This window comes from Scardinius erythrophthalmus, assembly GCF_964197995.2.
Source record: "Scardinius erythrophthalmus genome assembly, chromosome: 9".
Classification (NCBI taxonomy): Eukaryota; Metazoa; Chordata; class Actinopteri; order Cypriniformes; family Leuciscidae; genus Scardinius; species Scardinius erythrophthalmus.
The window spans coordinates 41,787,954-41,812,107 of NC_138229.1; the positions used below are offsets into that span (position 1 = coordinate 41,787,954).

Consider the following 24,154-nt stretch of genomic DNA (forward strand, 5'->3'; position numbering starts at 1 on the left):
CCTCCACAATGGCAGTCTATGTGCACTGGAACAATCCTTCCTAAAATGCATTAAACTTTCGTTTACAAAGACGTGAAACTCACCGAGTGGTCAGGGGTGTTCACTGATATGCTCACACAAAAAAATCGCTGTGTATTTTCTTTTATTATTGCCTACTTGAGCATATAAAAATTTGCTCAATAAGAACCAGTGAACCACAATCCCAAACTGGCCGTTTGATTTTCTGTGTACTGAATTGTTTACCTAAAGTAAACTTCTTTGACTTATGCACATCATGTCTTTTTTTAAATATTACTTTTTCTAAAATTATAGTCCTACTTTAAAAAAAACCCCAATATATCGCCGTATGCAGTGCGTATCGTATCGCCAGATTCTTGCCAATACACAGCCCTAATAGTTAGGCTAATAAACCATTTATATATACATATTATATAAGTGTGTGTGTGTGTGTATATATATATATATATATATATATATATATATATATATGTATATGTACAGTACAGTACTATTTTTAATGTTTTTGAAAGAAGTTTCTTCTGCTCATCAAGCCTGCATTTATTTGATCAAAAATACAGAAAAAAAAATTTAATATTGTGATATATTATTACAATTTAAAATAATTGGTTTTCATTTTATTATACTTTAAATTATCATTTATTTCTGTGATGCAAAGCTGAATTTTCAGCATCATTACTCCAGTCTATCACATGATCCTTCAGAAATCAGTCTAATATTCTGATTTATTATGAGTGTTGGAAACAGTTCTGCTGTCTAATATATTTGATGAATAAAAGGTTAAAAAGAACTGCATTTATTCAAAATAAAAAACATTTTCTAATAATATAAATCTTATTTACTATCACTTTTTATCAATCTAACACATCCTTGCTGAATAAAAGTATTGATTTATTTCAAAAAAAGAAAGAAAAAAATTACTGACCCCAAATTACTGACCAGTAGTGTATATTGTTGTTACAAAAGATTTCTATTTTTAAAACATTTGCTTCTTTTCTTTTTCTTTTTTTTTTACTTTTTATTCATCAAAGTATCCTAAAAAGTATCACAGGTTATGAAAAAATATTAAAGGGATAGTTCACTTTGAAATTAATTTTTGATATGTTTTAGCTTACCTCAAGGGGATCCAAGATGTAGGTGTCTTTGTTTCCGCAGTAGTTTCAATTTTGATATTTTTAGGTCAAACCGTTCTTGTCTGTCAGTCATATAATGCAGGTCTATGGTCACTGTCTCAAAGAGCATGCACAAAGTCCAAATTAAAACAATTCCTCATCGTCCAAATGAAACAATTCCCCATCATAAGTACACATTGATGGCCTAAGACACGAAATGAGCGGTTTGTGTGAGAAAACGAACAATATTTATATCGTTGTTATCTCTTGAAAACAGCACACGTCCAAATGATCTGACGGCGCGGGCGGGTATAGATATATACACTAGATGTCGCTTGGCTATGGTTTCGTTCCAATGAACTGCAGTAGCCAAGGCGACATCTATGTATATATCTATACCCGCCCGTGCCGTCAGATCATTTGGACGTGTGCTGTTTTCAAGAGATAACAACGATATAAATACTGTTCGTTTTCTCACACAAACCGCTCGTTTCGTGTCTTAGGCCATCAATGTGTACTTATGATGGGGAATTGTTTCATTTGGACGATGGGGAATTGTTTTAATTTGGACTCTGTGCTTGTGTTTTGAGACAGTGACCATCGACCTGCATTATATGACTGACAGACAAGAACGGTTTGACCTAAAAATATCAAAATTGAAACTACTGCGGAAACAAAGACACCTACATCTTGGATGCCCTTGAGGTAAACTAAAACATATCAAAAATTAATTTCAAAGTGAACTATCCCTTTAAGCAGCAGAACTGTTTCCAACTTTGATAATGAATCATCATATTAGAATGATTTCTGAAGGATCACATAAATAAATGATAATTTAAAGTATAATAAATTGAAAACCAATTATTTTAAATTGTAATAATATCACAAAATTACTTTTTTTTCTGTATTTTTGATCAAATAAATGCAGGCTTGATGAGCAGAAGAAACTTCTTTCAAAAACATTAAAAATAGTAATGTGTCCAAACTTTTGGCCTGTACTGTACTATATATATATATATATATATATATATATATACACACGCAAGTTACCAGTTAAGGTTTTTTTTGTTTTTGAAAGTCTCTTCTGCTCACCAAGCCTGCATTTATTTGATCAAAAATACAGTAAAAACATTAATATTGAGAAATAACTTTTCTATTTGACTATTTAAAATGTAATTTATTCCTGTGATCAAAGCTGAATTTTAACATTTAAAAAAATAACTACATTAAATCACATTTTTTCTGATTAATTGTGATTAAGAACATCTAAGGTTGTATACTTTAATATATTTTATTATGCAATAATCTCCAAATAAATGTAGAAATAACAAAGACAGTATATTTAAAATACTTGTTCAATGATGTATTTTTGAAGAATGAAGGCCAGGATCGCTGATAATAATACTGACACTGGACACATATTTTCACATGCGTTAATGTTATCTCTATCTCTATCTCTATCAACAAAGAGGTTGTTGTTCATCTCTGCATCTCTCAAATCACATGATAGAGCAGTGACAAGAGTCATTATCCACAAATACAAAGGAACTGTTGTATCTTCAGCTGCTGGAGAACAAGCCGCTGGCTAGACATAGTCACGCTTGCACAGAAATAGCAGGACTACACTTGTAGAGACAGCAGTCATGATGAAGACGGCTGAATTCAGACTATAAAAGAAGAGACCTGGACAGGACTCTCTGCTCTTACTCGCAATCTCCAGTCTGATACGCCAGCAGTTATCAGATGCAAGAAGCTTTAAGCCTAGCTAGTATCTCTCTGTTAGTTAGTACTCATTTTATAATCTGTAACAAGTATTCTTTTCATTTGATTCTTTTAATAAATATTGTTAAACATTTATTCAAATCATCTGACAGGACCTTGGATTCTTGGGTACGTGTCACACTCTTCTCTCTGGATCAGGGAGATCCTAACTGGAGGAAACAACACCAGAGGGTGAGCAATCTTTTGATATAAGAATAATCACTGTGAGATTTGATTGATTAATAAAGCCTAGCCAAAGAGGCAGCTTACGACAGGGTTATTGTTGTATAGCAAACACGGTTGAAGAGTACCTTAAAAGGTAGACTTATAATACAAAGGGGAAATCTATTATCTTTCTAATAGAATACGAATTTGTAGAGACTGATCGCCTAACTCTTGAGGACACGACTAAAGGATAGGCTCTCTAGTTACCGCGGGATTATCTATATCAGTGGTTCTCAAACTTTTTACACTAAGTAATAAATACATAATAAAAAATACAGTAGCGTAGTAGGCCTAACTATTCAGCTACAGTTATGCACAGCTCAAAAATGAGGCAGCTTAATTTCTAATAAGAATATTTCTTTTTGTCAGCCACTTTAAACATTGTAAAAACACAGTTTGAACATTAACACTGCACTGTGCTGCTTACATAGAGGTAAATAAAAAACTTAATTATTCAATTCAAATGTATTGCACCTAAAAGTGAAATAAAAACTGTAGCCTACTGTACTTAAAATATTAAGTAAAAAAAAAAAGTGCTGTTCTTAATAAAAAAAAAAAAAACAGGCTGTGTATTCATATTTAACCTTTTTAAACGTAAATTTAAAATATTCTGGCTGACCCCTGAGAGTTTTTCAAGGCGATCATTATTTAGAGCTGATCACTGCATTGTTTCCATGGTGGAAACATGTTTCATTGCTTGTCACGTGACACACCGCAGCCACAATAGCGCTGAATGACTAATTATCTGCTTTTATTTCATTTTTCTACTCAAAATATTCACAAATTTGTTAGCTATGGCATGAAATATTTGATATTCCGATTGTCAAATATATGCAAGAGGAAGTGTTATGTTGTTTAAACACCTTTATAACGATCGCGTTAGTTGAGCTATATGCACCGTCATGTTACTTTGTGCCACTGTTCAGAGAATCGGATCTGTTGGATTTACAGCACGTGAATTCATCCACTTCTCCCGAAATATATGAAAGTAAGTGGCCGGTGAACTGGGAGAAGAATAGAGTTAACTTTAAAGTTACTAACACAATGTTTAACTTTCACAATCTGATATTAATAAAACGTGTCGTCTAATTATAATAGAAATTAAAGCTGCAAGCAGCGATGAAAAGGGCCCTCGCACCCCTGCCACCGCCACCCGGCGCCTTTAGTAAAGGCCTTAAGATTACACTCACCAAATTTGAAGAGGATCAGATCAAAACTGTAGGAGGAGTTCGTTAAAGTACAACATCAGGAAATTACGAAAAATGCACAAAATCTAGGAGGAAGTTCAAAATAGCTGACTTCCTGTTGTGTTTAGGGCTATGCTCCAAGAGACTTTTTTGTAGGTATTGGGTCATTACATGTATGTACCAAATTTCATACCTGTACGTGAAATGTCGAGCCGGGGCAAAATGTGGGGGCAATAATTTAACGAATTTGCCCCACCCAATTTTGAAAACCACATCACACGTAAATTTTCACCACTTCTGAAGCGTGTGCAAAGTTTCAGGATTTTTCGAACACGTTTTGTATTTGCCACACTTCCTGCTACCAGCAGGTGGCGCTATTGCTATAACCATAATGAGCATGGTCATGTGTTCAGGACAGGACTCTTATCAAACATGTGAAGTTTGGGGCGGATTGGAAATTGTATGCCTGAGTTACTGCAGGCTGTCTGTGGTTGCCTAGCAACATCGGAACTGCAAGCAACATTAATATTGAACTTATCTGATCATGCATACGGTATATCACCAAAATGCCGAAATTGGGTGAACATTTGTCAGGCTGCCGAGGGCACACCCTTCGACGAAAACTCAAGATCTTCGCAATTTAACGTCGCAAAGGCCTTCAGATTACACTCACCAAATTTGAAGAGGATCAGATGAAATCTGTAGGAGGAGTTCGTTAAAGTACAACATCAGGAAATTACGAAAAATGGCCAAAATCTAGGAGGAAGTTCAAAATAGCTGACTTCCTGTTGTGTTTAGGGCTATGCTCCAAGAGACTTTTTTGTAGGTATTGGGTCATTACATGTATGTACCAATTTTCATACCTGTGCATGAAACGTAGAGCCGGGGCAAAATGTGGGGGCAATAATTTACCGAATTTGCCCCCCCCAATTTTGAAAACCATATCACACGTAAATTTTCACCACTTCTGAAGCGTGTGCAAAGTTTCATGAGTTTTCGAGCATGTTTAGGCCCTCTAAAAAGCGATTCACTTTGGAGAAGAAGAAGAAGAATAATAATAAACAGAGCAAAAACAATAGGGTCCTCTCACCATCGGTGCTCGGGCCCTAATTATTATTATATCCGCTTCCATAGACATCAGTATGTTTTTTACAAATTCCAAATGTATTGTTTTTTTAGTACTTATGTGAATTTAAATGTCTGAAACCTAAAATAAACACTATGTGGTTAAAAACACTGAATAATTGTGATATTTGACAGCGCCTGAGTGGCATACGCACACACAGACACACCAGAAGCACAATGGAAGGAAACACCTGCAACTATGCAGGATGGCATGGTGTAGGCTAAGCATAAAAGCCACAAGACTGCGCTTTTCTCACTTCCTCTGGAAAAAAACAAAGTGGCCTAAAACTTAGGGTAATATAAATATATACACACACTTACATTTATTCATTTAGCAGACGCTTTTATCCAAAGTGACTTACAAATGAGAACAATAGAAGCAGTTAAACTAACAGTAGGACAACAATATGCAAGTGCTATGACCCTTCTCAGTTTAATCTAACACAGAATTTTTTTTGTTTTGTTTTTTGAACAGAATAGAATAGAGTAGTAGAGAAAGTGTTAGTATTACTGGATCAAGTGCTGTCGAAAAAGAAGTGTCTTCAGCCGTTTCTTGAAAGTGGCTCTGGACTCAGCAGCTCTGGTTGAGTTAGGCAGATCATTCCACCAGCAGGCAACAGTCATGGTAAAGGTCCGAGAAAGAGATTTTGTGCCTCTTTGAGATGGCACCACAAGACGTTGTTCACTTGCAGAGCGCAAGTTCCTGGATGGCACAGAAGTCTGAAGTAAAGAGTTAAAGTAAAAGGGAGCAGAACCAGTGGTTGTTCTGTAGGCAAACGTCAGTGACTTGAATTTGATGCGAGCGGCAACTGGCAACCAGTGCAATTTTGTGAGGAGAGGAGTGACGTGTGCCCTTTTCGGCTCGTTAAAGACCACTCTAGCTGCGGCGTTCTGGATCAGTTGCAGAGGTTTCACTGTGCAAGCTGGAAGACCAGCCAGGAGAGCATTACAATAGTCAAGTCTGGATAAAACAAGAGCTTGGACAAGGAGTTGAGTAGCATGCTCTGATAGGAAGGGCCTGATTCTCCTAATGTTGTACAAGGCAAATCTACATGACCAGGCAGTTCTAGCAATGTGGTCTGTGAAGTTCAATTGATCATCAATTACCACACCAAGGTTTCTAGATGATCAGCCTATACAAGTTAATATTCTTTTATAAAAATAATAGATTGATTTACCTGTATTATAAGTCTATCTTTTGTGATACTACTTAAACCTTTTTTGCACTATAACAACAACCTTGTTACATGCTGCCTCTTTGGCTAGGCTATATGATCAAATCAGAACACACTTGGTAATTATTATTTGATCAGAAAAAATGCTCACCCCTCGTGCGTTTCCTCCAGGAAGGATTTCCTGATCCAGGCAGAAGAAAACTGTACTATACTGTACTATACTGAGGTGTATACACACACCTCAGAACAAGAATGTTCAAGTGTGTTCATTTTCTGATGTTCATCTCTAGAGAGAGGAAGCTTTCACCAGAGGGTAAGCATGAAAGATCTTTTGAGTCAATGATTGTTATTGTTGTATATGGTGTTAAGGGACTAGATTTAACTGGTATAACAAACTAGCCAGTGTAGTGATGCAGCGAGAGGCCCAAATCAGAATGACATTTCCTGCGGCTGCTTCTGGAACAGGAAATCACCCACTTTCTGTGAGATGATGTCAGAAGCGGAGATGCTTGAGCTTGTGCGGAAGATTAGCATCAAAGACGGTTAGAGAGTCTGCTTAGAGATACGCTGAGTGGAAAACAATTCAAAGGCAGGACCTGAATTCAGCCGAATTCAAGACTATATAAGCAGCAAACAAAGGAAGTGCTACCAACAATCTAGTACGCCAGCTTTACTAGACGCAAGAAGCCCACTAGCTTTAGCTATTTTTACATCTGTCAGTTAGTACTCATTTATAATCTGTAACAAGTATTCTTTTCATTTGATTATTTCAATACAGATTTACTATAATCATCTGGCTGGACCTTCGATCATTGAGTACAGTTTTCTTCTGCGTGGATCAGGAAATCCTTCCTGGAGGAGACGCACGAGGGGTGAGCATTATTTCTGATAAAATAATAATTACCAAGTGTTCTGATTTGATCATATAGCCTAGCCAAAGAGGCAGCATGTAACAAGGTTGTTGTTATAGTGCAAAAAAGGTTTAAGTAGTACCACAAAAGATAGACTTATAATACAGGTAAATCAATCTATTATTTTTATAAAAGAATATTAACTTGTATAAACTGATCATCTAACTTCTTGAGGACAGGACTAAAGGATAGGCTCTTTAGTTACCGCGAGATTATCTCGATAAACTTTGAGCTTGGTTTTAAGATAATTGGGAACGGTATTAATCGTGAATCCATCACAGTAAACCTGACAGCAAAAGACTACCTAAATAGGGGTTGATTTATGGTTAAGCGTGCCAGAGGTAAACAGTCTCGAGGACAGCGCTGTAGGACCAGATAGTACCTAAACAAACCCTCAAGCAAAGAGAGGACTCCACCGCATGGACTATTTTAAGTATTCTCATAGTACAGTCATGGATAAAATAACTAATATCACTCAACTCCCACAAGATCAACTAAATGGGCTACAAAACGAAGCAGGGACAGCAGAAGGGAGAGAATTCCTAACCGTTGATCGCACTCTCTATACATCCAACTCGGATGGACTAGAACGTCTGGTCAGGGAGGTTGCCGCAAAAAGATCAGGGGATAAGGTTACAGTAGAAATCGGTGACACTGATGTCACCGTACCACTCGTTAGAGGAGCTAATATAGTGGTGACTAGAAATGGTATTCCATGCCCAGACGCTCTAGTCACGGCTGGATCACCCGCACCATCAGATCAGACTGATCGGGAAGCAACCGGGCGTGACTATGGAGACCCTGGCGAGGGATATGGAGTAGGTATTCCCAAACAAAGAAATCTCATAGCTGGGTTCAGTCCCCTAACTAGAGAGGGAGAAACATGGGAAATGAGAGAGACAGGGTTTAAACCGTACCAAACTTCAACAGGGAGAAAGTTAAACGGTAATAAACCCAGAGTGCAGGTAGATACAGACCATAATTGTAGTTCAGGTTCAGAGGATCCTGAAGATGAGGAAACACCTCGCAGGAGTAGGGTTAATAATGAAAAATCCAGAAGTCAGTCCAATGAACGTCGAAGCAGCTCGCATAAGAGGGAAAACAACACCCTGGGAGGTATAACATTTCTAACCCATCCTGGTCGTGTGTTTAACCCGCTAAATTCACAAGTAGCAGCACTAGGGGGACCAGAGCAGAAAATAATGCAGCTCGCTTGTGGACTTACTGCGGATGAGATCATGGATATGCCGGGAACCAGCACAAGAGAAAAATATTACATGTTAGCAGAACAGCTAGATTGTATGCAGAATGCCCTGTGTTATATTTTATTAGATGACAATACAAAAGATAAATATGAACCTATGATAAGGGAAGTGTGGAAACTACGGGAGGCCACTCATAGCAAGACTCCCCACCCTAAGGGTAAAGTTTCAAGAAAACCGCAGAAAGCTGCTTCACCTGAAAGCTCAGACTCTGATAAAGAGGAAGAGAGCAGGCGCCCTAAAAAGCCCTTGTCAGTTAAACCACAAATAGATTTGTCCATGCTAGCTGCGGTATCCAGGCAGAATAGGAGAAGGACGCAACCAGAATCTGACTCAGAAGTAGTTATAGTATCTAAACCTAGGCGAGATCCAGCTAGACCGGCTAAAGGAGACAGTATCACTGCCATCCAGTTCCTGCAGAATATGAAATTCCCAAGGGCAAAAGATGACAAAATGCTTAAGGCAAAAATGGTAGCTGACCTGGGGAAAACCCTAGGTACCTCAACTAGCCTGGTAGAACATATGATAACATATCATACAGGATTATCCATAAGCTTGGAAACCCTTAATGCATACTACTCCCTGGTGATAGGCGTAGATGAGGAAGCTGAGTTCAAGAAAGACATAGAATTTGTAAAAACCGCAGGCCTTTGGCTATACCTTTCAAAGAAAGCCAGACGAGGGTGGACAGCGGGAAAAATGTTAGCCAAACTAAAAAAGTTAGCCATAGAAATACCTGGATGTCATGAGATAGCCAGCTGGGGAGAAGAAACAGACTGGTCCAAAATGTCTAAATTCGCAGTCCGATATGACAGGGCAACTGTGATAAGAAATAGGACCAGAGAAAGCTCAGGCCAAAACAAAGATAAACCAGTAGAGTGGGATAGAGTCAAACAAAAAACTGCCTATCAGAAACCTAAAGATAAATCAAATAATAGAAATGAGGGTGAAAGAGGAACTACATATATAGAACCTGAAAAATGGGCAAAACTGACCAAAGAGCAGAAACAAGCCCACATTAATAAACGAAACAAAAGCAGAACCGATAGATAGAGTAGTCAAAGATACGAGTTAAGAAAATTACTAGAAAAATATATAAAGACAATTCGGCCAATAGTAAAAATGATTGTGGAAAAATATCAGATAAATATGAGTATACAATATTGGGAGGAATCCCAGCGCCACAATGACAATATCCATTAAATAAAACCGCTTATAAAGAAATAAAAGAGACTATCCCGAAAAGGGGTAATAACTATAGGGAAAAATTGTCCAACAAATTCTCCAATTCTCTAAAGTAACAGAACCGGATAATAGATGCCTAATTAATGCAAAAGATGCTACAAATGGATTAAACGAAGGTAAAATTTTATCTAAAATTTACTTGGCTAACAGATTTTGGTCCATACCTTTAGCCAAGGAAAGTTGACCGCGTACGGCTTTTACATTTGAGGGAAAACGATACGTTTCCAAACAGATTAATTACTGTAATTCCCCAAATGTGTGCCAGGCAATAATATTAGAAATATTGCCAATCCCAGCGTACACCGATGGTGTGCCGATAGCCACTGAGACTGTGGAAGAACACATGAAAATCTTAACAGAAACCATCAAAAGACTGGCGGACGCTGGTTTTCTTTTAAACATGAAAAAACTAGAATTAGGAAAAAGAAAGGGTGGATTTTATAGGATTTGAAGTCTCAGGAACGGATACATAGCCAATAGCCAGATACATACAACAGCATAGCCAAGTCAACACAAGAAAGGTTTTCTTATGGGACAGGCTATTAAACAGTGGAGGGCTTATACCAGAAGACTCCGAACCACTAGTGAAAGGAAGTGTACTGGATAGAATGCGATCCAGGGACACAAACTTGGACCTTTGGAAAGAGGTGGTACGGGCGTCGACCAGAAATGGGAACACCACAGTTTACCATAAGGTTCAAGGAAAATGTGAGAAAACAGTGATTGAAGTAGTAATGGTAGAAATCATTATAAATATGTATTTCCAGGAGGAATACCTATTTTTATGCCAAGAGAATATAGCCATTATGTCACAGAAACATCATTGACTGTCAGAGCAATATCACAACAGACTTTTGCAGGGACAGGTAGTGTAAAAGTCAAATTTGGGCCAGAAAGCAACAGTGAGCTGTGGGAGGTAAAGGCACAGATAACGTCCACAAGTGATTACATGGGTCAAGGTAAAGCCATCGACTCTCCGGCTGCCTGAACCAAGCTCAGCTGAAAAACTGGCCAAATGGTGTAAAAAGAAGTTAGGGAAAGCGCAGGATGCAACCTGTTCTCTCTCTTATCTTGTGATTGCAGAAACATGGGTGTACCAGGAACTCGTCTGAGGAGGAAGTACAGGAGATGGCGTCAGGACCGACGCAACCAATGAAAAGTCCTGCAGGCTTGTATGACTGTATGGGTGGCCAGCATATTAGCATTATTCTTGGGCCTTACTGTAAGTAGTAATGTCAACGAGAAAGGAGTAGTTGTTGCTTTTGCATGGTTGCGTGTGGTTGCTTTTTTGGGTTTAGTGTGAAGGCAGTGGCACTGCATACTTGCCTCATTGTGATTGCATACAAAATGTTTTTTTTTTTTTTCAGCACATTTTAGATGCCTAAATAGCATCAAAGTGAAATGCACAGGAAATAGTTTGGTGTTATTATAAAGGATTATGCAGATAAGGAAGAGAGGGTGTTGCTTTTCTGTTTAATTTGGACCGCCAATGTGTTTTGACAAGTTCCTGGCAAGAAACATATTATTTTGCATGCTTCTTCAAGCTAACAACTTGTCTGGCACATTTAACTGGCAGAACCACTCAAATACAAAGAGGAGTGATAGTTATGCAGTTCACATCTCACAGAATCCATTAACACACACATAGCTTCTCGGACTATTTATGCTTGACAATATCAACATGTCATTCTTTTCATTCTTCACTACTCCCTTAAACCCCACAATACGGCCAAACCTCTATGGGAAGTTGTACACAATAAAGAGTGACATTTAAACACAAATTCTTTATTTTAATTAAGAGATAAAGATCAACAGACATCATAAACACTGTGAAAAGCCAAACTGGCTCATCTCTTGAGTAAATACTGCTGCCTAGTGATACCTTTTAGACTTGCAGAAATTGGAGACTCCATTTCAGATTATTACTCAACTACATATACTTGGAGAAAAAGAAGAAAGCTATAGAAAGATAAATGATTACTTTCACAAGCATAACCTGAGGCTGAAATGCTTTTTATGAAACATGGTGTTGCTCTATATATGCAATCCCTATTTTTTCCTGATTCCGGGAACCTGTAAGGAGAGAACATCTGTTAAGCCTAGTAGCATTTTTTCATATTATATAAATATGTTACAATGTGTTACCTGGGAAGGAGCCTTGAATGCGTATAATGCTTTAATTTCCTGGTCAGGGTCTTTTTCCTCCGGCACCTTCATCCCTTTTGACACGGGCAGTCTCCTGAGTTAAGCAAATGATAAGTTCAGTGTAAAGCAATTCAGTGTATATCTTTAACATAATGTGTTAAAATGGCACGCTGACAGGGTGATCAGAGGATAGAGAATACCCTGAGAGGTTCAGGTAACTTTGCTAAAAGGCTGTTATATGCCGGGCGGGGTTTTTTCTTTTTGTTCTTGCTTTTGCTCTGCCTCTTGGCACTAAACCTTTAACCGAGATAACCAAATGGTGAGTTCAGTGTAAAGTCAATATGTTTTTAGAATATAAAATCATAAAACTGGTGAAGCTTGTGTTGATAATGCTTTATAACTCAACCTTTTTCTCCATTTGCCTAGTCTTTATATTATTTCACTATTTATATTTTAGTGTCATGAGAGAGGAGAGTGAATACCTCTGAATATTTATCGTCCTCTAAAAGGGTCCAAGCTCCTGGACGTGGCCCTTCTCCGTCCTCCTTTAGATCATTAAAAAGAATGAAAATATTAATTTTCTGGTGACCCTCTCTGCATTGTGGAGCATGTACAATATGGGGGCAGATATAGCTGCAGGTGAAATCTTTAAATGGTTATTTTGTAATGTACTACTGCCATTTTAGTAGTCATCTAAGAGAGAGCTTGATTATGGCTTGATTATCATCCAAACCCTGTAGGGTTATTTCATTGTGAAACAGCAGCAACTGGAAAAATCGTCTCACAAGTTGTGCAATAGCACAAGCTACTTTATTAGATGTGTACTTACACTTGATGTATCAACAACTTCCTTTGCTGAATCTTCCACAGTCTGTCGTCGTACTCTGTTCATCTTTAAACAATCATTGTTAAAAGAGTAATTATGAAAAAAAAAAAAAAAAAAAAAAATTATATATATATATATATATATATATATATATATATATATATATATATATATATATATATATATATATATATATATATATATATATATATATATATTTTGTTACCAGTCAGCATGGTTATTGTCTATCATTACGTCAGTCAAAAATGTTCAACTGCTTAATAATGACTTTGAAGTATTTGAAGCATAATTGCTAATGAAATTAGGTCATTGATGCATTCTATCACTTTGCAAAAAATCATTAACTATATTTAGAAAATAAAATCACGCCACAAGAAAAAAATGCCCCTTAAAGGGATAGTTCGCCCAAAAATGAAAATTCTGTCATCATTTACTCACCCTCAAGTTGTTTCAAATCAAACAGTTGATGGACCCCATTTACTTCCATAGTAGGAAAAAAAATACTATGGAAGTCAATGGGGTCCATCAACTGTTTGGTTACCGACATTTTTCAAAATATCTTCTTTTGTGTTCATCAGAAAAAATTCATACAGGTTTGAAACAACTTGAGGGTGAGTAAATGATGACAGAATTTTCATTTTTGGGCGAACTATCCCTTTAAAGTGATAGTTTGCTAAAAAAATAAAATTCTGTCATCATTTACTCTGTAAATATATAATATATGATATTATAAGATATCAAATATCTTCTGCTGAACACAAAACAAGATATTTTAAAAAATGTCGGTTACCAGTTGATGGGACCCCATTGACTTCCATAGTATTTTTTTTTCCTACTATGAAAGACAATGGGGTCCATTCTTTAAAATATCCTCTTTTGTGTTCTGCAGAAGAAAGAAACTCATACAGGTTTGAAACAACTTGAGAGTGAGTAAATGATGAGAGAATTTAAATTTTTGGGGTGAATTATCCCTTTTAAACGTCCCTTTAACCCCAGTGATTGACCTCAGTAAAGTACTGCCAGCAAAGTTTATCCCTCACCTCAGGCTGATGAAGATCCGGCTCTTCAAATTTAATAGGGTGGCTCATGCTGTTATCTGCATCGTCTTCCCCATGAAGACTGGAGATGAGCAGGCTGAGACACAACAGCCCTAGCTGCACACTACCCTTCATCCTGCTGATTTCTGCAGTCCAAGTGCACTTCATCTCTGCTTTATACTCACACAATCACTACCAGATGTCTAAAAAAGGGGCAGTAACATTTTCCCTGATGAAAATGTTTTGAAATACACTTGCAGGTTTGAACAACAAAACACCCTACTTAGGCATGTAATGATCTGCATTCTGCTGTCTAATACTGGCACGCAAGATGATTTATTATGAGTGATTTGTATGGCTGAGGGGCTATATATCTCTTAAGGCTGTGTTTTGTCATCCAACTTTCAGTCTTGATATTGATTTATAACTTCATTACAGGAAAATAGATGACGGAATACAATTTGTTCCTTAAACGAAGGAAAACAATAAAGTAAAAAGTGATTTTGAAAAGAAGCAAGTCTCAGAATGGGTGGTGAGAAAAACTCAGGGTATTTAGCCCTTTCTGTGCCATTGTTTTTAATCCAGCAGACTGGATCTACAGTAGCCTACATGTGACCAAGCTTAAGTCTGAAAATGCTGGAATATTAACTTGCCTTACAGTCTGAATTTGCAGATCAGTGACATGGAGCGCGCGGGAAGAGGTTTTAGGTTGGGGGTTGGCGTCACCACTTTTGAATAAGACAATATCAAGACTATAAAACTCCTCAAAACTCTGCGAATCACAACAAGCGTATCAGTGAGAACACTTGTTCAAACAGCGCACTTTTTACACCAAGTACCACCTCAGAAAATATTTGGCTCTCCAAGTACCACCATAATGACCAATATGAAAATACAGTAGCGTAGCGTAGCGTGAACACACTGTTCTGATGACGCAAGAGTTGCTGATGAAGTCGGTATAAATATGTGTTTAATACTACAAAATATGCCCGATGTTACAGTTACTGCACTTGCCGCCCAGAACAAAAGAGAACATCCCAATCGAGTGAAGGGATTGCTGAAACTGAAATGGAAGCACACATCTTACCTAATTCAGACTAAAACACATTTAGCCTCACATACTGACTTTATTTGTAGTTCATACTGTTTTAATACCCTGTATTTTCTTTCTCATTTTTAGGAAAAGCACTTAATTACCATTGTTTATTTCTATACCAAATGTCATACACTTGCAATAAAGCTAAAAATATAAACAACTACATCATTATGTTGATATCCTATATTTTTACAATAAAACTTACGACAAACATGTCTGTTGTTGCGTATACAGAGCTGCATCGAACACGTTTGTAAATTACTTTGCTTGAACCCATTGTGCGAGTTCACTTTAATACCGCGTGCTTTACATGTTGCTGCTGATTGGACTGCAGTTCTGACACACCCACCAAACAAGAGAAAACGTATCTCAAACCCCGTTGCACACCGGTGCACGCCGTTTCCAGGAAACATGACGTTCAACCCGGAAACCGTAGCAAAACGTTGCGCACCGTTTTGAACTTGAACGTGCCCCTGATCACTTTACTGTTTCCATGGTGACGCGTCATTGCTTGTCACGTGACACCGCAGCGCGCTGAATGACTAATTATCTGCTTTTATTTAATTTTTTTATTCAAAATATTCACAAATTTGTTAGCTATGGCATGAAATATTTGATATTCCGAATCGATTGTCAAATATATGCAAGTGGAAGTGTTTAAACACCTTTAAAACGATCGCGTTAGTTGAGCTAATATGCGCCGTCATGTTAGTTTGACTTTGTGCCACTGTTCAGAGAATCGGATCTGTTGGATTTACAGCACGTGAATTCATCCACTTCTCCCGAAATACATGAAAGTAAGTGGACGGTGAACTGGGAGAAGAATAGAGTTAACTTTAAAGTTACTTACACAATGTGTAAAACGTGTCGTCTAATTATAATGGAAATATAATTGTCATATTACATATTACAACATATCCAGCTAATAAAATAATACATTTTATACATATTACATATTACAACATATCCATTGACATCAGTGTGTATTTTACAAATTGTAAATGTATTGTTTTTTTAGTACTTATGTGAATGTAAATGTCTGAAACATAAAATAAACATTATGTGGTTAAAAACACTGAATAATTGTGATATTTGACAGCGCCTAAGTGGCGCGCGTCCGTCTCTGGCTCAGCGCCAGCCAACTGCGAAAGCACGCACGATTTGAATTTAGCAGTTGATCACGTGATGCACTGGCCGTTCTACTCAGATATGATATCTATGGTTCTACTCACACACCGGTGTAATCGTATCGTACGCTCCAGGGACCAGCCAAGACTGATCACACAATAGACAGTAAAAGATCACACCGGTTTGATCTTAGGCTATGTGCGAAATTCAGTGATTCCTCTGCGTACCACTAGAAGGAGCCTGCGTACCACTAACGTTAGTGGTACGTGTACCACACTTTGAGAACCACTGGGATAAAGTCTTTTTCGTCTCAGACACCGAAAATCATAAACTGTAAAATGTTTAATCATTTGAAACATTTCATAGCTATTTTCTTTGTCTTGCTCTGTATTTCTGTTGAGAAAGCACGATTTGAATTTAGCAGTTGATCACGTGATGCACTGGCCGTTCTACTCACACCGGTGTAATCGTATCGTACGCTCCAGGGACCAGCCAAGACCAGGGGGGCAGGGTTTTATATTATTTTGAAGTTTCCCCGGGCGCCGCCATTGGCTAGCGGACGATCACCTGCTGTTAGCATCCCACTGACTCCCATTCATTTTGGCGTCACTTTGACAGCGAATAACTTTACATCTGAGGCGTTTAAAGACTCCATTTGTCCATTATTTATTTCTAAAGAAACACGAAAATGTATAAAAGGCTCCATAACCTTGTATCTTACGTTATGGCCCCGTAGATGCAGTTTTTGTAAAAATAGGCTAATAATTGCGTCATAACCACCGACTCTCTGTCGCACAGTAGAGAGATTACCGTATGGACAGGAGGAGAAGCTCGCATGCAATCGGGGGGACGTGGAGGCAAAATGACAAAGTAATTAATCAGAATACTTAGCAAAAGTTACTCCTGCTCCTAGCTCATGCACAGCTCCTACTCACGCTCTCCGCCTCTGCAAGTTTCGGAAGGGAATGATTCAGATTTCTCTTGACACAGCTACTAGAAGACAGACAGGTTGCTCACGTCACATCTACGTCGTCAAGCTCAGTTTGAGTCTGCGCAGTACGCTCGACCATCAGGAAGTTAGTGCTTCTAATTGACTTCACTTGTCTCCGTTGAATACAATGGGAGCTTTTTGTTATAACCAAACTGTATCTCTAAATAGAAAATCAAAATACGGCCCAGAAAGGATTAGAGATATGTTTAAAGGATTTATAAAAGATATAGATAAATCAAGTATAAATCAATAGATAAATCAAAAATAACCAAGATAGATGAATGAAATTGTTTGATAAAAAAGGATGTTTCTGTAGTCCAGAATCATTGGATAAGCCCAAATAGTTTGATATGGTCGAACCAATAAGATTGGATATTAAAAAATCCAGTCAGCCGACTGGGAGGTCAGCTCCACTGAGCGAAGCATATAAAGTAATTACACATAAATGGGTCATTGAAGATGTCTTAGATCCAGTGCAAAAAGGTTATTGGCCGAGGGGCCTCAACCCCTATGTATTCATTCTAGGAATCTTTAAAAATAAACCCAAACCTGTTTATGAAGCATTTAACTGGGTAACATGTGCCAAAATGACTATGCCAATTGCATTATGTGAAAATTCAAGCCATTGCCCATTTTTAAATAGAACATAGAAATAATTTTTTAGGAAAGAACCCTAACAACCATATGTGGTATGATATTATGATATCACTTTACATTGTGACGCTGAGTATGAGAAAACCAGCACTTGGGTGTGTTACCTGGATAGCAGCACAATGTGGAAAGAAAGAGTTTACAAAGCTTGGCGATAAAGTAATTGAACTATGGCACAAATGGATGGGTAGTCAAGACAAAGGCAATGAAATTGAAACGCAATGAAATGGTCAAACGAGAGAAAGAAAGGTCTACATGGTCCATTAACGCCACCTTGTGGAAAAACAGGATAAGGGGAAATAGATTTCATCCTTTGACTTTAACCCAGGAGTATGTGCTAAGAAATATCTCTGATCAGCAAATATCGATCGGCAATTGTTTTATATATACGATGAAATCACGATTTCATAAATTGCTATTTTAAATTCACTTGACTGGGATATTTTGAAATTGGATTGGGAATAATTACCTACGTCTATTTGACGGTAATTAGCTGGAGGAGAAATATCGCCTTAAGACCAATGGTGAACAGATTGGCTGTGCTATATTTCGTCATTTTGATAATGGCGGGGATTGCAAGGTACCTGCAAGAACCAAAATTATTAATAAGACAATCATTAATAGGCATTAACGACCATTCCAAATTCATGGAGATTGGTTGAAAACTGTTAATGTGGATTGAAATTTTACTGTACTTTTTCTAAGATTTTACTTTTGGAAAAAAAAAAAAAAAAAAAAAAAAAAAAAAGAAGAGCAATTTTCTTTTCTACCGACATTTTTAATCTGTAGTTTTACTATTATTGAATTTTCTGTTTTTCTGTGTTTTTTATATTTTTTTATTTCACTGTTGATTCTGTGTTGTCACAGCAGGAACCAGAAAAAAAAGGAAACCACCTCATTACAATGAAGTTCACAAAATCTGAAAATCATGTTTTAAATATAAATGTTTTCCATTAATGATTACGGCATGGGGACGGGATCTTAATACATATGAACACTTCTGCTCAGAATGTATTATTAAGAACGGCTACTCTATGGCGGAAATTAAAAATATAACCTATTGTAAAGGCGGGGCCAGTTGGCTCAGCCCAGGCAACAGTCATCACATGACCTGTGAGGCACTGCAGTTAATTGATGAAAAAAAGTGGTGAGTAGTTGAGTTGCACGAAGAAACAGAACTATTGATAGGCCACAGAGAGACTGTGACCAAGACCACTTGTAGTGTCGACATTCACACGTATAGATGGAGGAACTAGACAAGCTGGAGTGAATGGACAAATGTTGTTGTTATCGATCCTGCAGATTTGTCTGGAAAGGTCTTCACCGGCCCAGTGGGAGCCACGGGTGTTGACCCTAGAGCACTTGGCCAGTGGGACTGAGGTGGCTCTGAATGACCAGAATCTGGTGCAGTTGGACCAGGCTCCGCGGAGGCGGGACTTGTTCCATTGGCAGCCAGTGAACAGGATGTGGTACAAGACAACAATGAGCTATCAGTCTGGCAAAATTGGGTTCTTCCTTGAGGACAGGTTTTATGAATGTTGCTTGGATTGGGTCATGGTTGCCGTATATGTTTATAATGTTAAACTTGATTAATTAGATGTAATTGTGCCTAGAGTGCTGATGGAAAATCGTGTATTTAGACGTCCGAGAGGGGGTGTAGTGGAATATTTTAATAAAGAGTTAAATTTACCTCCAAATACACTCAGACAAACACACACAGACACACAGAAGCACAATGGAAGAAAACACCATAAAAAGATAAGAGTGACACAAGAGGACTTGTGCAACTATGCAGGATGGCATGGTGTAAGCTAAGCATAAAAGCTACAAGACTGCATTTTCCTCAATTCCTCTGGAAAAACCCAAAGAGGCCTCAAACATGAACAATGTATGTGGTTTAGGGTATATATACACCTCAGAAAAAGAATGTTCAAGTGTGTTCATTTTCTGATGTTCATCTCTAGAGAGTGAATTCTGTCCAGATCCTTCTTTTTGCCTGCTGTTATTTTATAACCTGAGAAGCTCAAGACGAGAACAGGTTATCTTTATCAGATTGCTTGCTTGAACTGCTTAGAAGTAAGTTACTCTTTGTACATCCATTTTCCGGGACTGCCCCGGGCATGGATTAGCTGAAGAATCATAATCATTTTTAACCTTTTGATAATTTGCTTAACATTTTTTGATTATTGTGTAACCAAGTATATTTCTCTTTTGTTTAAATAAACTTTTATTTTATAAAGACAAGTATTTCTTTCATCTTACTTCAGCTGTACAAAGAAAGTTCAATAGCAATAAAATAGGCATTTGTATATCTTCACCTGACCAGGACAAAAGAGATCCAGGAAGCTTTCACCAGAGGGTAAGCATGAAAGATCTTTTGAGTCAATGATTGTTATTGTTGTATATGGTGTTAAGGAACATGCCTTAGATTTAAAGCAGTGGTTTTCAACCTTTTTTGGGCCAGCGCCCCCTATCCAATATCAAAATCCCTGAACGCCCCCCACCCGTAAACTAATAAGCGCCCAGGTATGAGTGAGAGTTAACAGATGAAATAAGTGCAAAATTGTCTTTTATTAATACAATTGAACTATACTCCACAGTGATCATTAAAAAAAAAAAAAAAAAAAAAACAAGCTATAAACTGCATTGGCATAGTAATACCAGTGTTTCTCACAGGATTTTTGGTAAATCTGTGGTGAGTGGACCTTGGGCCTTCTAGGGGGGTTGGGGGACATGCCCCCCCGTAAGAACATTTTATGCATTTTAATGTTAAATTCAATAAATCTGGTGCACTTTGAGAGTTCAAAATTAAAATGCCAACCCATATTCAGTGTGCAAATTAAACAAAGAAAAAATTCAAACCTCTTTTAGTTGTTTACATTACACTACTATATAATAATAGTTATAATATTAATCCCATATATTGTAAAACAAATGCACTGAAAAATAAAGGACGGTCATTAAAGCGGTAATGTTTGCACTTAGGTTTTATTACGCATTTAGGAGAGTATTGCAAGAAGCTGCTTACATTAACCTTACTTTCGAAAAATAAATAAATACAATCATGATTTTTCATGAAAAATTATGTTAGAATTGTAGGCCTAAAATACCTTGGTATCAACTTGTTTTCATCAATGGTAATACAATTACAATTAATTTGGTTTGTCGTGATTAATTTGTGTTCATAATCAGTAAAAAAAACAAGATCTTCCAACAAGATTAAACACATATGAACAATTAAATTATTATTGTATTATTAATTATTTTTATCTTGAAACTACCCAAGCAGCGTTTCGCACTCGGATGTGATGGCGGAATGAATACATTACCAAAATGTGATTGCAGAATATATTTAAATTATCCATCAAATTGTCATTTTCTCCTTACTGTCTTGCGAGTTAACAATAATGATTGACCATGCAGTAAATTACTCGGTGAACAAGAAAACATTTTGGCATTAGGCATTGGAATTAGTTAATGCCTAAAAATTTAAAAGTTTTACCTTATAAATGGAATACAGTTTAATTAATTTTAAAATTCGTCGCCAGAGTGAATGGGAACATGATTTATTGAAAATATTTGAAAAAATCTAAGTGTTTCTTAAGTCAATAATTTTTAATGGCTTGTCAACTTTCCATTCCTCCTCTGCGTGATTCTAGGCAGCGCTGGATTCTCGGCACCACCGGATTGTTGTCAGCGCGAAACACATTTTTGAGCACGTGAATGCTGATTCTTATCAGCGCTGGATTGTAGTCAGTGCTTGAGCGCTGGTCTATGACTGGAAAAATAACAGTCGTTGCAAAAGTCACGATAGGCTACATGTCGCTTTAAACTGGAAGATTTTAGAATGTTAGACATTCTAAACTTTTGAATATACAACTCGTCAAACAATACAACTCATACAACTCGCGCGCGTGGTGAGAACTCTCACAGCAAACACGTACCCGAACTTGACTGCACATCATATTTTTGACATTACTGATACTGCTTTCAATCGTAATGCAATAGAAATGAACACAAAAAACCTGCCTAGTGCCTACCTATAACACTGACGGTGGACTTGCGGTCAGGAATAGAGCGGGTGCGGACAAATGTTTTTTTTTTTTTGTTTTTTTTTAAGCGCTGCTGACGTATTCTTTCACGCACACCATAGATGTGCGTGCACACACAATATGATATCACACTCTGCGCATATGTTTTACAACATAATTTAACAAAAACATAGTCCTAACACTTTTTAAATAGCCCACTTAAAGTGTTTAGGCTATTACAACTACATTACTAAATGCTTAAAATGAATAAAAGTAAATGAACAAAAATTTGCGTTACATTTTTAAACTCGTGAATGCCCCCCATTAACACCTGAACGCCCCCCTTTCAAAAATCTTGCTTCCAACACCCCCCGTTGTTCTCTGAACGCCCCCTGGGGGGTGGTACCGCCCCCGTTGAGAACCACTAATTTAAAGGGATAGTTCACTTTGAAATTAATTTTTGATATGTTTTAGCTTACCTCAAGGGCATCCAAGATGTAGGTGTCTTTGTTTCCACAGTAGTTTCAATTTTGATATTTTTAGGTCAAACCGTTCTTGTCTGTCAGTCATATAATGCAGGTCTATGGTCACTGTCTCAAAACACAAGCACAAAGTCCAAATTAAAACAATTCCCCATCGTCCAAATGAAACAATTCCCCATCATAAGTACACATTGATGGCCTAAGACACGAAACGAGCAGTTTGCTGCAAATAAGTATTTGAACACCTGTCTATCAGCTAGAATTCTGACCCTCAAAGACCTGTTAGTCTGCCTTTAAAATGTCCACCTCCACTCCATTTATTATCCTAAATTAGATGCACCTGTTTGAGGTCGTTAGCTGCATAAAGACACCTGTCCACCCCATACAATCAGTAAGAATCCAACTACTAACATGGCCAAGACCAAAGAGTTGTCCAAAGACACTAGAGACAAAATTGTACACCTCCACAAGGCTGGAAAGGGCTACGGGGAAATTGCCAAGCAGCTTGGTGAAAAAAGGTCCACTGTTGGAGCAATCATTAGAAAATGGAAGAAGCTAAACATGACTGTCAATCTCCCTCGGACTGGGGCTCCATGCAAGATCTCACCTCGTGGGGTCTCAATGATCCTAAGAAAGGTGAGAAATCAGCCCAGAACTACACGGGAAGAGCTGGTCAATGACCTGAAAAGAGCTGGGACCACCGTTTCCAAGGTTACTGTTGGTAATACACGAAGACGTCATGGTTTGAAATCATGCATGGCACGGAAGGTTCCCCTGCTTAACCCTCAGGGGACCACGGTGTTTTTGGGGCCTTTGAGATGTTCTGACATGCCTTGATATTTGTGCTTTTTTCAGTTATTTATAAACATGTTAATGGCAAAGGTGTAAATTTACTCTATATAGCACAAACAGGGCTACCATAATATGCGAGAAACGTGTATGTAGATGTTTGTATTTTTAAGAGAATAATGTTTATGCGTGGTTATTGGAAAAAAATAAAATGAAAGTTGCTGATTTAAGAACACAAAACACATATTAAATATGTGTCCACAAGACTTTTGACTAATTGATGTTTTCCCTTTAAGTTCTAGCTTCAAAATTATGTGAAAATCATCCTGCCTAATTGTTCACATAAAACACTACATTGATTTAAACATTGTAAAACAGTTTTTTTGTCAGAAGAGGTTTATGCGTGGGAGTGGTAATGGGTCATCAATATTAATGAGATTCAGACCAGGGGTGTGACATAGACGCTCCCCCAAGTGCTAATGGGCCATCAGGTGAGGCAGCCTGAACAAAGAATGAGGAGATTCAAATGTTTTGTTTTTCAATCTGTTTTAATGTAATTTAGTAAAAACAAAAGTAAAGGCAGGTATCTCACAGTAAATGCTTATGCCCCGTTGATGCGGGCTCTAAGCAAATCAAATGTGACCAAAATAAATAATCAGTCGGCTATAAACAAAGCAATTGTGAGCGATAAATAAACAAAAGTAAAGGCAGGTATCTCACAGTAAAAAACATTTTGAAGAGAGTCTGGGGAGTGTGTGTGTCAGCAGAACTCAGCTGTGGTCCAAGTTCCCGGGCAGGCAGGAAGCTCAGAGTCTGTGGAACCATATCAATGTCAGTCTCTGTTTTCCATGACAGAGTGGACTACTTGTTGCTCGTCTGAATGTTTGTCTTGGCCCTCTTTGCCACATTCCTATAAAAATAATAATATTAATAAAG

The 24,154-nt window shown here is 37.6% G+C and overlaps 2 protein-coding genes across 5 annotated transcripts; one reads left to right on the plus strand and one right to left on the minus strand.

The window, feature by feature from the left end:
- The first annotated feature begins 1,582 nt into the window (after positions 1 to 1,582).
- Positions 1,583 to 10,749, plus strand: LOC308695885 (uncharacterized protein). Of its 4 annotated transcripts, XR_014030747.1 has the most exons (4): positions 1,583 to 1,835; positions 3,005 to 3,083; positions 6,775 to 6,916; positions 7,382 to 10,749. XR_014030747.1 is itself a non-coding variant. In XM_081374146.1 (2 exons), exon 2 carries the CDS (start codon positions 7,934 to 7,936, stop codon positions 9,827 to 9,829), a length of 1,896 nt encoding a protein of 631 aa, XP_081230272.1. In that variant the 5' UTR covers positions 6,800 to 6,916; positions 7,382 to 7,933; the 3' UTR covers positions 9,830 to 10,749. The 4 variants fall into 4 exon arrangements, 1 of the variants encoding a protein (XP_081230272.1); XR_014030748.1 differs by lacking the exons at positions 3,005 to 3,083; positions 6,775 to 6,916 and having other exon boundaries at positions 1,616 to 1,835; XM_081374146.1 differs by lacking the exons at positions 1,583 to 1,835; positions 3,005 to 3,083 and having other exon boundaries at positions 6,800 to 6,916.
- Positions 10,750 to 11,790: 1,041 nt separating this feature from the next.
- LOC308695896 (uncharacterized protein) lies at positions 11,791 to 20,518 on the minus strand. Its single transcript, XM_081374161.1, has 5 exons — positions 14,054 to 20,518; positions 12,996 to 13,058; positions 12,649 to 12,711; positions 12,167 to 12,260; positions 11,791 to 12,094 (listed from the first exon to the last, which is right to left on the minus strand). The coding sequence occupies exons 1-4, from the start codon at positions 14,216 to 14,218 to the stop codon at positions 12,210 to 12,212; spliced, it is 342 nt and encodes a 113-aa protein (XP_081230287.1). The 5' UTR covers positions 14,219 to 20,518; the 3' UTR covers positions 11,791 to 12,094; positions 12,167 to 12,209.
- Positions 20,519 to 24,154: the final 3,636 nt, after the last annotated feature.

What these genes read in the sequence shown, in the direction of transcription:
- LOC308695896 (XM_081374161.1), bottom strand. Translation starts at nt 14,218, where the DNA reads ATGAAGTGCACTTGGACTGCAGAAATCAGCAGGATGAAGGGTAGTGTG. An exon ending in CGGATCTTCATCAGCCTGAG is followed by an intron (nt 13,059 to 14,053) that starts GTGAGGGATAAA and finishes GATTGTTTAAAG; the next exon opens with ATGAACAGAGTACGACGACA. An exon ending in AAGTTGTTGATACATCAAGT is followed by an intron (nt 12,712 to 12,995) that starts GTAAGTACACAT and finishes AATGATCTAAAG; the next exon opens with GAGGACGGAGAAGGGCCACG.
- LOC308695885 (XM_081374146.1), top strand. Translation starts at nt 7,934, where the DNA reads ATGGACTATTTTAAGTATTCTCATAGTACAGTCATGGATAAAATAACT.